Source organism: Diospyros lotus, chromosome 2 (assembly GCF_014633365.1).
Source record: "Diospyros lotus cultivar Yz01 chromosome 2, ASM1463336v1, whole genome shotgun sequence".
Lineage (NCBI taxonomy): Eukaryota > Viridiplantae > Streptophyta > Magnoliopsida > Ericales > Ebenaceae > Diospyros > Diospyros lotus.
This window is the reverse complement of record NC_068339.1, coordinates 12,662,768-12,678,537: the sequence shown is the minus strand read 5'-3', so window position 1 is coordinate 12,678,537 and position 15,770 is coordinate 12,662,768. Positions and strand designations below refer to the sequence as shown.

Genomic DNA, 15,770 nt, shown 5'->3' with positions numbered 1-15,770 from the left:
TGTCAGATCGCCTTTATTAATTTAGACTGCTTTTCAAGGAGTCTTGCTCTCTCTCCCCTCTCCCGCTCCATTTCAAAGACTGCAAAACCCAAAAAGTTGTACAGTTCTTTGGGGGCCGAGTTTATTTCAACCAATAAGAATGGTTGAGGAGTGCTTTTTGGATCATATAACTTAGTTGCGGGTAAATTACCAAAAAATGCTTAACTTTCAGGTTAATTTCAATTTTAGAATGAACTTTTCCTTCTCTCTCTTTTTTTTTTTTTAATTCACACACCAAACTTATTTTTCTGTTTCAATTATGGAATCTTTTACCTTTTGTTAATTTTGACTATTAAAATAATGATGTGGCATGGGGAAAGTGTTGACTGGGTTGCCACCTCACCCCCCCCCTTTTCTTTCTCTCTCTCTCTCTCTCTCTCATACACACACACACACACACAATAGTCACTATACAGAGTATATCACCCACAGTGGCAGTGGGCTGCTACTGCTATGGTTGCTCCTCCTCTCCCTACCTCTCTCTATCACTCTCTCCAACCCCCAGCAATGGGGGTTTCTCTACCATGTCTGACCGTTGCCATGCCACCACTGTCTCCCTCTAAGCACCACTGTTCTGATCTCTCTCTGCCTTTCTCTTTCACTGAGCCCTGCCTTTCTCTTTCACTGCCGGTCTCAAGCCCGGATAAAGGAGGAGGGTTGTGTTAGGTAGCCGACAGCCAACGTAAAACTTAGTCGGATCCAAAACATGAACTCTAGACAAATTATGAAAAATCGTTTGGGCGTGGGCGTAACCTTTCATAGCGACGCGCTACACTGCCCTCGTGTAGTGACAAGTGAGCTAGGGCTGCTGCATCGGCGCCCGGATGTAGTGATAAATGAGCAAGGGTTCCCGCATTTGCTTGGACGGATGTGGGTAAAGAAGCTAGTCCAAAATCAAAATCAAAATCAAAACCAAAATCAAAACCAAAACCAAAACCAAAATCAAAAACAAAATCAAATTCAAAGTCAAGGCCAAAAACAAAATCATAGATTAAGGATTGGGTCATGGAACATAGGAACATTAACAGGCAAAGCTATGGAAGTGGTGGATGTGATGATTAGGAGAAAAATTAATATTATGTGCCTTCAAGAGACGAGATGGGTAGGGAAAAAAGCAAAAACTTTATCAGAAGTTGGATATAAAATATGGTACACAGGAACTGATCGAGCGAAAAATGGAGTGGGGATTATTATGGATAAAAGCTTAATAGATGAGGTAGTGGATGTAAAGAGAATAGGGGATATGATTATTATGGTGAAGATTAGTCTAGGAATAATGACTATGAATATCTTTAGTACATATGCACCACAAGCGGGGTTAGGTGATGAGATAAAAGCAAAATTCTGGGAAGACCTAGAGGGACTCATACAAATGATACCAAGAGGAGAGAAAGTGATTATAGGAGGTGACTTAAATGGGCACGTGGGTAGAGACGGAAACGGATATAGAGAGGTACATGGAGGGTATGGATTCGGGGAAATTAATAATGAGGGTAAATCTATCCTAGATTTTGTTATGGCATATGGGCTCATTATAACTAATACTAGGTTCAAAAAAGGGACGAACACTTAATCACATATAAAAATATCACCTCAAGCACCCAAATAGATTACTTCCTCATGAGACAAGAGAATCGGTTATGTTGTAGGAATTGTAAGGTGATACCAGGACAGTGTTTGACTACTCAACATAGACTTCTAGTACTTGACGTTCAAGTAAGAAATTGGAAGAGAAAAAATCACATAAAACAAAATTCAAGAATCAGGTGGTGGAATTTAAAAGGGGAGAAACAACTAATCTTCAAAGAAAAATTAAGGGGTAGAAGGGAATGGAATGGAGAAAGACAAACAAACCAAATGTGGAAAGAAATGGCTAATGCTCTGAGAAGCACGGCAAAGGTAGTCCTTGGAGAGACAAATGGTAGAGCCCCTAACCTTAAGGAGTCTTGGTGGTGGAATGAAGAGGTACAATTGAAAATTAAAAATAAGAAAACTTGCTATAAGGCGATATATCAATGCAACAATGAAGAAAATCAAAAAAATTATAAAGAAGCAAAAAAGGCAGCAAAAAGAGCTGTTAGTGAAGCAAGGTCAAAAGCATATGAGAATCTATATAAACGACTTGATACAAAAGATGGAGAAAGGGATATATATAAATTAGCTCAAGCAAGAGAAAGAAAAACACGGGATTTAAATCAAGTGAAATGCATAAAAGATGACAATCAAAATGTTTTAGTAAATGAGGGAGCGATTAAGGAGAGATGGAAGGAGTATTTCACAAAATTATTCAATGATGGTGGTGACACAAGAGTTAGGTTGGGACATCTTAGTAACTCCGAAGGGAATGTGAGCTATATATTTTATCGACGCATAAGTTCAAATGAAATAAGGCAAGCATTAAAAAAGATGAAAAATCATAAGGCAGTGGGACCAGATAATATATCAATAGAAGCATGGAAATGCATGGGAGAAGAGGGCATCTCTTGGCTAACGCAACTATTTAACGTCATCCTTAAATCAAAAAAGATGCCAGATGAGTGGAGAAATAGTACTTTGGTTCCTATATACAAGAACAAAGGAGATGTTCAAAACTGTGAAAATTATAGAGGAATTAAGTTAATGAGTCATACCATGAAACTCTGGGAGAGAGTAATAGAGCAGAGGCTCAGAAAGGAAACAAAGGTGTCAGAAAATCAGTTTGGTTTCATGCCTGGTAGGTCAACAATGGAAGCTATATATTTACTGAGGCGTTTAATGGAAAGGTATCGAGATCATCAGAAGGACCTACATATGGTGTTTATAGATTTAGAAAAGGCCTATGATAGGGTCCCTAGAGAAGTATTATGGAGGGTTTTAGAGAAGAAAGGAGTCAAAATAGCCTATATACAAGCCCTTAAGGACATGTATCATGGTGTAGAGACAAGGGTCAGAACATGCGAAGGGGATACTGAACTATTTACAACTACAATAGGACTGCATCAAGGTTCTGCACTAAGCCCATACTTATTTGCCCTAGTAATGGATGAACTCACTAAAGATATTCAGACAGATGTGCCATGGTGTATGCTATTTGCAGACGACATAGTGTTGGTGGATGAAACAAAAGACGGAGTGAATACTAAGCTTGAGTTGTGGAGAAACAATTTAGAATCTAAAGGATTTAAATTAAGTAGAAAGAAAACAGAATATATGGAATGCAAATTTAGTAAAAATGCAAGAGTGGATGATGTTATAATAAAATTAGAAGACCAAATCTTACAAAGAAAAGACCATTTTCGATATTTGGGATCAGTGATTCAAAAAGATGGAGAAATCCACGAGGATGTCGCACATAGAATTAAGGCAGGTTGGCTAAAATGGAGAAATGCATCGGGGGTGTTATGTGATGGTAAAATCCCATTAAAATTGAAAGGAAAATTTTATAGGACAGCTATAAGACCAGTCTTGTTGTATGGCTCAGAATGTTGGGCAGTCAAATACCAGCATGAGCAAAAGACGAGTGTAGCGGAGATGAGGATGTTAAGATGGATGTGCGGACATACAAGAAAGAATAAAATTAGAAATGAAGTTATTCGTAATAAGGTAGGAGTAGTGCCAATCGAGGAGAAGATGAGAGAGACTAGACTAAGATGGTTTGGTCATGTGAGAAGGAGACTAAGAGACGCTCCTGTGAGGAGAGTTGATGAAATGGAACAATTAGTCACAAAAAGAGGTAGAGGTAGACCCAAGAAGACTTTGGGAGAGACATTAAAATTTGATATGAAATATATGGATCTAAATGAGGATATGACAAAAGACAGAAATACATGGAAGTCTAGAATTCATGTAGCCGACCTCATATAGTGGGATAAAGGCTGGATATGTTGTGTTGGTGAGGTTGCCAGCCCTCATTTGAACAGATCTGAGTAAAAGAATTTTGGGACAAGCAAAAATTTAATTTAATTAATCGCTTCCATTGTTGATTCAGAAAGAGATGAGAAATTATGTTTCAGCCAAACAAGCAAGCTAGGGAAAATTAAAGATTAGCTTTTTCACTCTATGTATGTAGGGAATCATTATGAAGAGCAAAATGTGCATAAGAAATTTATCTATCTCTCTTCTCGAGTCAGCAACATAAGCGATGAATGCAACTAAATTTTTTGGTTTTCCGAAATTTTTATTACTCGGATCTGTTCTGGTGAGGTCTGGTTTGCCCTTCACCCAAGCACTCTCACTGAAAGAAAACAGAGAGAGACAGAGAGATGGAGCTTGGTTGTCATGGCAGTCAAACATGGCAGAGTAAAATCCATGATTGCTGGGTGTTTGGGGGGGGGGGGGGAGGAGGAACAATCATGGCGGCACCTGGCATTGTTGGCTGGCTGCTGCCACCATGTGATAATTTTTTGTATATTGACTAATGTGTGTGTGTGTGTGTGTGCGAGAGAGAGAGAGAGAGAGAGAGAGAGAGAGGGGTGAAAATAAAAGGATGGTAATGGCATTCTGCTATTGGAACAATAAAAGAAGGAAGTCCAGTGTGAATTGAAAAATTAAAAGTTTGTTCAAAATTGAAACTAAGTTGAAAGTTCAGCATTGAGAGAGAGAGAGAAATGAAAGTTTGGTGAAAATAAATTGATGGTAATGGCGTTCTATGAGTCAAAAAAAAAAAGAAGTCCGGTGCGAATTGAAAAATTAAAAGCTCATTCTAAAATTGAAAGTAAACTGAAAGTTTAGCATTGAGAGAGAGAGAGATCACTGAAAATAAATGGATGGTAATGATGTTCTACAATTGAAACAAAAAAAATCTGGTGAATTCGTTCTAAAATTGAAAGCTTGAAACTAAGCTGAAAGTTCAGCAATTTATTTATTTATTTTTGGTAATTTACCTCTATGGTAATTAAAAGTTCAATATGTGATTGACATATGTTTGTCTATTGTTTTGGAAATGCATCTATTCAATTTTTTTTAGAAAAATGAGGACACTAGAAAGGTGGGGGTGAGGTGAGCCGTGTACAAAAGAGGCTAGGACATAGTTACTTGGTTTGTGGGACATTTGGTACGTGGAACACAGCATGGGGATATGGTATGTCACTTTGCTTGGAACCTGGTATGTGGGGGGGGGGGGGGTAAGCTTATTCAGTTTGCCAGTTCAGTTCATGGTACGTTTCGGTGCACCTATTGGTGTCCCAAGCGGAATTTCTGCAACATATAATAAATTATCTTCAGAATTAGAAAATATTTATGCAAAGGGCAAAATTCTTAAAAAATGAGAAATGATGAACTTACTTACCTAGGATTAGGATTGAAAAGAATGAAGACATAAAACAAAACCCATGAGATTCATGAACAATGTCTTGAAAGTTGAGACAAAAAGTCTTGAATATCCCATCCTCTATCTGCTGCCGCTTGCTATCCTTGAAGAAGATTTGCCTGCAGAGAGAAAGGAAGAAGAAGAGGTAACAGCTCTGATGCTCTTCTTATAAATCAACTCTTCAGAGTTCTGGATTTGATACTCTTCTTCTTCCATTCTGTGCTTTTTTGGATCTCCAATATTGGCGATATGGAACATGTACCATGGCATTCCAGATTGTCAACACACTGCATTCCAGTACACATGAACTAGAATGCAGTCCCTGAGGGGTGGGATGAATCTGGTAACTATGGGTTAGGAACCTACTGGACCATCTACCTAGAAGAAAATCATTTGTGAGCAAGGCAAAAGAGGGCTGAGCAATATAGGAATATTGTTTTCACCAAAAAGGAAGGAAAGGGAAAGGATGAGAATTTAATTCATAACATGAATTGAGGATTCTTTGCTTGAAAAAGCTCTGCATTCTCTATTGTCATAACCTCTACATGATGTGATGAGAATTGATGTTCCAAACATTTATAAACCTTTTTTCTTGGAGAATTACATGGTCAGGAAGTTCAAGATTGGAGAGACACATGAACCAAGTAACATTTATAGAAAGAGTCCACAACTGGTGTGCTATTGTACAATGTGAAAATAGTTGATCCACCTATTCATTGCCGTCCTTGCACATATTGCACCAATCAGCTAAAAGGTGTCTTCTCTTCCTTGTATTATCAGTAGCATGGATGGATGAGTTTGATGCAGTCCAGCAGTCATGGGTCTTTTTCCAGTCATGGAGTTTACAGTACCAGACAATGCCCTTTTGAGTTAGAGAATAAAAAGTGTCCACTGAAATATCTTTATTTCTAGCCGGCTATGATGGTCTTTTGAGTTGGAGAATGAGAAGCCTCCCAAGAAACATCATTATTTCAGCTGGATAAAATAAATTTGGAAAGCCTCAAGAAGGAGCTTAAATGTTTAACCAAAAGTTGACTGTTTAATATTCTGTGTTCAAATAAACACCATCAAAGAAATCTTTCCCAAGCTCTAATATGCTTTGTTGACCAAGATCTTAAACTTCAATCATTTTGTAGCTACGAAAACTATTGGATTTGAACACAAATTTCCATAACCATTTCCAGATAGAGTCTTATTGAATAAACCAAATTTCTTTGTTGTAGACCAAGGGCAAGCCTTTTTCTAGCTACCATGATGTTGCTTGAATTCATTTTCTACACCACTCACCAATAATCTATTTGTGTCTTTTCTAATCTATTGATATTTATGCTGGGACTGAAATAAAGCCACTGGGACTAGCTTTCTCTCAAAGTTTTCAACAATCCCTTCCCAAAACTTAAGACATTGAAATTGAAACCAAATAGAGACCTAAATGATGAAGGGTTACTCTTTTTTTTCTCTCTTAATTGATAACATTCTTATGTTGTTGAACTTATTCGCTTCCTCTAGACCTAGACGATGAAGGGTTCCTCTTCTTTTTGTCTCTTAATTGATAGCATTCTTATGTTATTGAACTTGTTCACTTCCTCTTGCAGGGCAATGGGAGATGTTTCTGATCGTATAGGTCGTCCTACAGATAATAGCCAGGTATTTGTTTCATGTTTGGATCACCACCCAGTGGCTTTAAAATTGCTTGCTTTATGCGCAGAACAGGTTGGATTTTTTATATTGATCTCTGGTTGGTTTCATTTATTTCTTCTGATTTTTCAGATAGGCATTATTGATCCTGATTGCAGATTGATTGGACTGCATTTGTATGATGGATTGTTTAAGGTATATGTTCTTATACGTTTCTGCTCTTTCATGCATTCTATTTTTGCATTGCTTTCTGAGCTTATGTAGAGGTCCATGATTTCCAAATTTATAAGGTTTTAGAATGAACTGAAGGTTTCTGCTTTTTCTATCAGGTCATTCCATTTGATAGCAAAGGGCAGCTTAAGGAAGCCTTTAACATTAGGTATGCTCATATTAGTATTATGGTTCCCAGAAGCCTTATGTTCAACATGTTTTGATGATAAATTGGCTTAAGCAAATGTACTCTGATGTGTTGGTATATTCTGAGTAGTTTAATGCAAATGAATGTTATATAAGATAGTTATTTCTGTTGGATGTATATACAAATGTATAATATATATTTCCAAATTGTTGTATTGGGTTGATGTTATGTTGACTCATGGTTACAGTTGCAGTTTGAATAAGTTCTGGGGCCCAGTGGTGGCCCAGATTTATTTGATAATCATTCATCAGTTCTGCTCATAAGTACCTTTGAATGAGTTAGGAATCAATCAACTTTTTTTTCTCCCGCAAATCCTTTTGTATGGTTCCATAGGAAGTGAAAAAGACATACGAAATTGGATTCATTATTTCAACTTGGTATCTTATGTTTTTCAACTTGAAAACTCATTTTCTAAGTTTCTAAAATTTTTGAACTCCAAACATTAAACTTCCGACCCTACTGGCAGCTTTGACATTTTTCTTAAATTGATGTGAAAATTTTAGGAGGCATGACATAATGTGTTTCTTTGTAACGCCTTTAATGTCTGTTGGTACCTGGCCAGATTCAATATGAAGCTGAATTGACCATGTGAAGGCAATTTTGTACCTTAAATAATGGATTGAGTTTGGGCATGCATGTCAATTAAATTTGCAAAGTTGAAGGGCTCTTATATGTTAAATTTCAAAATAGCTTCTCACTGTGAAACTTGTGAAGATATTTCTAGGTCCCCTCTTCATGGTCAAGAAACCAGATGCAGAATCATAGTTGTGAAAGATATATTAACACTTTTCCAATTACATCAAGGATCTACACCTAAATCCTTACCACTGTGTGTGTGTTGATATATGTTATTTCTAGAGGATTGTATTGGTGGATGAGACAAAAGGAGGTATGAATAGTAAGGCTGAATCTTACAGGACACTTTAGAAATCAAAGGATTCAAGTTAGTTAGCTGAAAATCGAATGTATGGCATGTAAGTTTAGTAAAAATAGAGATGTGGATGATGTTGTGGTGAGACTTAAATATCAAGATATTCCTAGAAAATATCAGTTTAGATATCTCACATTGGTTACTTGAAAATAAGGAAAGGCATCGAGGTTGTGACTTATAGAGGTAAGGGATGATGGTTAAAATGAAGAGTGTTTAATTTATGTAATCATAGAATCTCTTTGAAGTTAATAGGCAAGTTTTAGTGGATGGTTACAAGATCTTTTTTGTTGGATGGCACAAAATGTTGAACTGTTAAACCAACATGCACAAAACATGAGTGACAATGTTTTGGTAGATGTGTGGCTGTATAAGAAAAGACAAAATTAAACTCCATGGTATCTATAAAATGGTGTGCATGGCTTTTATTGAAGATAAGACGTGTGAGATGCTTTGAGCATATCCAAAGAAGACTAATAGATGCATTGAAGAGAGTGGATGGAATGGAATAAATTTGTAGTAAAAGTGGTAAAGAATGACTGAAGAGAACTTGGTGGAAAACTTGTATACACGCAAGAGATATATTGGCTTTATAGAAGATATATTTATGGATAAGGTAATTGGTGACGTAGAATCTATGTAGCTGACCCCACCTGGTGGATCAAGGTTTGTTGTGGTGTGTTGTTATACTTGTCAGCCTGTGATGAATATTTTCCATTGATATAGGATACATATATATATGTTCTTTTGCAAAGTGATTATGGAAAATATTCAATGACAAGTTTTGGGTTGTTAAGGCAGCTTAGTAGTGTTGTACATAGTGCTGTTTCTCTCAGTTGTACAGAGTGAGTTTGTTTGTTTTGTAGAGTTGTGTATATATAGAGTCATTATAGACAACTCCTTTTAACAAGTTTCAAAATTATTTGCATATATAATTGAAAATGTATCCAAACTTGTAATTTGTATTTTTGTTTTTTTTTTGGTTAGGTAAGACTTGTAATTTATATTTAACGTGCATCCTTCACAACTGAGGTAACATCTCATGTGTGTTTCTGCTCATTGTTCAAGCAGCCAAGACTCCAAAGGGACAGAAAATCTAACACTAGGATTGGTGCCACCCATTGTACCCCAAAAAGCAAATAAATGAGCTTCATGCCATAAGCCACCTAACAATGGAGAACAAATGTTTTATCTGATTCTAATCTCTCCTTGTGTGAATGCTAGTCCAAGACACCCTGCCCCTGTTTTCTAAATTTGTGAAAAGCAAGTATGAGCCTAGAGTAGTGATATAGAGAAGAATATTTTTCTCAATTTCTGTTTTACTTCATACTATGCAGTGCTTGTTAATTAAATGATCTGTGCTATATAACAGATATTATAATAAAATAAGTATTTTGTCTTTAAATTTGTCATGTTCTAAAAATAAACTGGTGTATGTAGAGAGGGTTTACATATTGATCTGTCATGCTGATTTGTTTCAGACTTGAGGAGCTTCAAGTTTTGGATATCAAATTTCTCTTTGGTTGCCCACGACCTACCATCGTTGTTCTCTATCAGGTTTGGTTTCTGACCTTGACTACCAATCCATTTGGCATTTGTTCTTTTTGTCCTCTGAATGCTATTTCTGTATATGTTATTGTGCAGGATAACAAGGATGCTCGTCATGTCAAAACATATGAGGTTTCTCTGAAGGATAAAGATTTTATTGAGGGTCCATGGACTCAGAATAATCTTGACAACGGAGCTGATTTGCTAATTCCGGTGCCCCCGCCCTTATGTGGTGTGCTTATCATTGGAGAAGAGACAATTGTATATTGCAGTGCCTCTGCTTTTAAAGCAATCCCTATTAGACCTGTAAGTCATTGATTTTCTGATATATTATGCTTGATAGTGGTATGTTCTTCAACTGATCCATCCTGCACCAAAAAAGATGAAGGAAAAAAAAAAAATCCCTTTTTGGAGGTCTTTCAAGGTGAAATTATTTAGTGATAATAATTATCTTTATCATTTCTACGATTTGTGCTTGTAGTCAATCACAAAAGCCTATGGAAGGGTTGATGCTGATGGTTCTAGATACTTACTTGGGGATCATGCCGGGTTTCTTCATCTTCTTGTTATAACCCATGAAAAACAGAAGTAAGTAATCATTCTTGTTGGCCTCTAGTAATTGGATCAGTGTCCTCAGCCTTGATTTCTCTGAATGGTAAAGAAATAACACAATGTTTGCTTCATTTTATCTTCAGAGTTACTGGACTCAAAATTGAGCTCCTGGGCGAGACGTCTATCCCATCAACTATTTCATATCTTGATAATGCATTTGTGTATATTGGTTCAAGCTATGGAGACTCACAGGTATTACAAATTTCCATGCAATTCAACTGTTATACTCTGAAGTTCAATGTGTCTTTACTCAAAGCTGCCCCCCCCCCCCCCCCCCCCTCCCTCCCTCTCTAATGTGCTCGTGCACACAATTGGGAAATAATTTTAGAATTTATCAAGTTGTCATTTATGAAAGTAGTAAGTGTGAAGAATAGGTTGTAGAAGAATTACAATGGAGGAGTTGGATGATGATATTTCATTCTAGTCTTTGTTCTTTGCAGTTTTATCTTGAGTTTCTGCACTAATGCTTAAGCACCTTTATGCATAATTCCTTTTTGGGGGCCCTCCAATTATCTCTCCATTTGTTCAGAATTCTTGATTAACTCTGAAGTGTTGAGTGGATTATTTAATCTAATAATAAAAGCTTCAATGAACATGCAGGAAAAAAGTCAGTACTTTTGTTAGACTCGTGATTCCACTTAGCGGTTTTTGTATCTTCTCCTCAGAAAATAATATTTTGTAGATTTTAACTTGAAAGAAATTTTAAATGCTTTCTTAAAAATCTAACATAAGATATAATGGACCTTATAAAAGGTATGACCATAGATATATATGGTTGGAGAGCTAGAATTCATGTAGTTGACTTCGCCTAGTGGTATTAAAGCATGTGATTGATATAGTAGTACCAACCTAACATTTCTTTGGTGTGTCCCTAGGTGTATCTTGTGTCCCGATCAGTGTTTTCAAAAGTGCACTTAAGCGCAGAAGGCACAAAGTGCACCACATAAATGAAATAAAGAATATAAACTTTTATAACCATAAAAATATAAACTATTAAAAAAATTAAATAAGAATGAGGGCTACAAATTTAATTGATGATGAGATTTCATTTTTCATTTATATTTTATACGGTGTCTACAAGTTCATACGATCATAAAAAAAGCATAAGGAAACAAAATCATCCCTAATTTACAATTAATCAACAATTTGTGATTAATAGAAATTATGTTTCAATCATCAATCCCTAATTTAGGGCAATCAAGAATATATTAGCAATTCATAATTTACACCCAATTACATGTTTCCATCAATATTTTATGCTCGGTAAATATAGTCAAATTTTCTATTTCCTTTTTTGTTTAAATGTATATATGATTTTATCAGATCTTAAGCAACCTTTTTTGGGTAAAGTTTCCATTCAAGCAACCACATCATTGCAAAAATTTAAACAAATCCAACCATTCATATTGTCTAATAAAGAAAACCCTGAGTGTATTTCTGAAGCATGTTTTTTGCTCTTCAAAGCTCGGGTAAAAGCGCAACTTAAGCACACTTTAATCGCACTCAACTAAAGTTGTTGAGCTTCACACACAAAAAGCCCTAAGGATGCTGTGCTTTGTGCTTTTTTACACACAATATTCCCAATTCCCAAATCATGAAGAATACATGTTTCTCATGTGTCTTAGTCGTCTAAAAAAAGGAAAAGAAAAAAATTAAGGCTTGCCAAATGTTGTGTTTGACACATGCTGGTGTTTCTGATATATGAGAGCTTTTAATGAAGTTTCATGCTTCCTAACCCACAGCGCACTTCTAATGTTGTCACACACCTGCAGCCAGTACAATGATTAGAACAAAAGTGGAAAGCAAGAATAGCAAAATGGAAATAGATTTTTCTTTTTGTTTCTATAAAAAAGAAAGTAAAAATAGAAAATGAGAATAGAGAAGAAACAACATTAACAAACAAGTCATGATCTTGGTTTTTTAATGCTATAGGGTGGAATGCTTGCTTTTGAAGTTCTACCTACAGCATTATTACTGTTTCTAAACCCCCCCCCCCCCCTTTCTTTTTTCTTGCACAGGTTTGTCCCTTTGTGGAGTTAATATGTTTTAGATATGAAAAACAGTTTTAGGAAGAGCAATTGATTGTTTTTACTAGGTTGCAATGGTTGAACACATGATATTAATGTCACGTAAATTAAGTCCTACTCATTATGGTGCTTCTTCTTCCTTGTCCTCTTGTTCTTGCTGTTTCCTATTTTTCTGTGATTTTAAAATGTATATTTGGATAGACTGTTGTGAATATAGTTTGTCATAAGTGTGCATTTCTTATAATATTATTTTAACTCAAAACATTGCCGGGGTCATTTCATGCTCCAGTGATTTATGCTTATCAAAAGAAAAAAGCTAATCTATTTGTCCGACATTTAAGAGATTTCGGTTTTATGGTGTTAATGCAGCTCATAAAGCTAAATCTCCACCCAGATGAAAAAGGTTCATATGTAGAAGTTCTTGAAAGGTATGTTAACTTGGGCCCAATTGCTGACTTTTGTGTGGTTGACTTGGAGAGGCAAGGTCAAGGTCAAGTTGTAACTTGCTCTGGGGCCTTTAAAGACGGTTCACTCCGTATCGTTCGAAATGGAATCGGAATAAATGAACAGGTCTCTCTCTCAATTTAATTAATTTATTTATTTTTGCTTATCAGTTTTTTATTGAATTCCAATACTTTCCACTAAACTCATGTGCGCAAGTCACTGTGCAGGCATCAGTAGAACTTCAAGGCATCAAGGGAATGTGGTCGCTAAGGAGAGCCACCGATGATCTCTATGATGCTTTCTTGGTTGTCAGTTTTATTAGTGAGACACGGATTTTGGAAATGAATGCCAATGATGAGTTGGAAGAAACTGAGATAGATGGATTTTGTTCTCAAGTCCAGACTTTGTTCTGTCATGATGCCGTGTTCAATCAACTTGTGCAGGTTGGTTATTATCTCATCTTCAGTCATATTATTTGCAAAATGCTTTTTTTTTTTTGGCTTGACCAAAAGCATTCTTCAACTAAATCTTAGTGTAAATCATTTAGTGTGTCTTACATGATGGCTCTGTCTTAGCTTAATTGAAGTTTACACATGAAACTTGTTTGTTTGTTGATAATGTTGTATTTATGTGTCTTCCTCTTTTTGTGGTTTGCATACCTAAACGTGACCCATTGAATTAGGCTGCTTCCCTTATGGCTTCAATGACAAATTTGTGTAAGATAGTTGATCATGAGTATTATTACTTGGTCACCTTTTTAAATTTTCATAATTTATCCAGAAAATGAACTTATTAATCCTCCATGCAGTTGTCTCTAAAATTAACTATCTGTAAATATCAGGGGATAAGCAAGAGGGTGGGCTTTTGTAGCATTGATAAATTATGCTGGATAATATGTGGCTAATCAATATTTTGCTTCTAAAATGATCACTATAATCTGTCTACAGTTTCTTATGAATCATTTTGACAGGTTACTTCAAGCTCTGTAAGATTGGTTAGCTCTACCTCTAAAATGCTGCGTGATGAATGGACTGCCCCATCTGGGTATTCAGTTAATGTGGCCACTGCTAATGCCACCCAGGTTTATTTCTGATCTCTTTCTTTTGGAATTGGTTACAAATGTGCTTGTTATTATTGTTTTGGTATTTTGTGCTTCATTGGTAGTTCATCTAGATGGATAAACTTAGAATTTCATGGCTACAGAATGCAGGGTCATTTGCTGTCAAGTTTGCCCTTCCAGCTCTTACCTTATTATGTTGAACCATTTGTGGGCACTGCAAAGCATAAGTAGGAGGGGAGGGGTCTAAAGGGATAGTCAAACCCTTTGTATGCCTGTTTCTTCATCTCCACAATTAGCAGGCCTAGTTTAATGAAAGGGAGTTGGTGATTATTAATTTGGCCACCCACTTATAAGAAGTTAATTCTACTTATAAGAAGTTAAGTAGCCTTAATTCCCTTCTCTCCATATAATATATTTTCTCCCTCCTGATATTATTCATAAATAGGAAGAGTAACTTTATCGTTCTCTTTTTTTCCATCCTACCAACAGATTTATTTTTTGGGGGGTAGTTATGGGCATATAATTTCATTGTTTATATATTTCTAAATGAAACAATTTTAAAGTCATTTCAGACAAATAGCTGGCATTTGTTTCACGACCTTATGTGTAGAAAAATCAGTATGAAAGTGATTGAGATTTGAGACAAATTGTGACATGTGTTTGACAACCTTTATTTTTGATAGCTTAAAATCAGGATTGTGACTGGTATGATTGATTGTTGTCATTTGTATTCATTCTCTTACCTTTTTAGTTTCAGCTGCATATGCATTAAAAGAGGATTGATCAATCAAATAACTCATTTGATGTTCTCTTCTATATTTCATCTTGGTATCAAGGCAGTGCCTTCAAATTTGAAGTGCAGTTTCTCTAAAAAGAAGCTAAAAACACAAGGAGAAGAATTTGTAAAGGTTAAAGAAAAGCAACATCGTTTAACTTATTCATGTAAGTTTGGTGTTGATTGAAAGCAATAGAAGGCTTATTGATAGATGACTGATAATATTGATTGGGGTCTTCATGCGAGTGAGAGTATTGTTAGAAAGAGAATATTCTTCAACTGGGTCTCTTCACTGTGTGAAATAAGTTCTATTTGTTGATGGATCTTGTGATGCATGGCTTGACAAGGGGGCCATTCTTTTTGGGGCAAAGATATGGAGGCTATTGGAGCAATAGCAAGTCAGGCAACCTGCATTATTCTGAGTTTGGTGACCCATTGTTATCAATATCATACCGAATAATGTATCAGAATGGTCATTGAGATGGTATTGGTACCAAGAACCTTTGAATACGTTGTTATAGTAAATAAATAATATATTATAAAAATATGTACAATTATAATAAAGTTGTATAGACAAAATGACCTTATGGAAGCATATAAAATCCTAATTATTATTGTGAACATGTTATAAATAAAACTTAACATATAATAATATTTCTAAAATGATTATGGAAAAATAGGGACAACCACTCCTCTTAAATGATAATTGTTGTTGTCAAATAATTGGTAATAAGGAAAAAATAAATTAAACTATAATAAAAAAGATAAATAGACTATACAATTAATAACATAATATATCAGTAAAATAGAGAAAATTATATTAAAGCGATGATTAATTAAAATTGAGGAAATAAAGAGCCATATTCCCATGCCTGACCAAATATATTTCTTTTATTATTGGAACATGAGGCCTAATCCTAGCTCTCAATGTTAATGGAGGAACTCAAGCTCTACATGTAGCCTTCCCACTTCAAAGAGCTAGGCAGGCATCAAG

The 15,770-nt window shown here is 35.7% G+C and overlaps 1 protein-coding gene across 1 annotated transcript in view; it reads left to right on the top strand.

Annotated features, from left to right (window-relative positions):
* Positions 1-15,770, top strand: part of LOC127793875 (DNA damage-binding protein 1) — a 35,041-nt gene that overhangs the window by 12,370 nt on the left and 6,901 nt on the right. The window contains exons 5-14 of the mRNA XM_052324645.1: positions 6,922-6,973; positions 7,097-7,159; positions 7,294-7,343; positions 9,792-9,867; positions 9,955-10,164; positions 10,340-10,446; positions 10,554-10,662; positions 12,867-13,067; positions 13,169-13,384; positions 13,912-14,022. Coding sequence (XP_052180605.1) covers positions 6,922-6,973; positions 7,097-7,159; positions 7,294-7,343; positions 9,792-9,867; positions 9,955-10,164; positions 10,340-10,446; positions 10,554-10,662; positions 12,867-13,067; positions 13,169-13,384; positions 13,912-14,022 — 1,195 coding nt within the window. The remainder of the gene's footprint in view (positions 1-6,921; positions 6,974-7,096; positions 7,160-7,293; positions 7,344-9,791; positions 9,868-9,954; positions 10,165-10,339; positions 10,447-10,553; positions 10,663-12,866; positions 13,068-13,168; positions 13,385-13,911; positions 14,023-15,770) is intronic.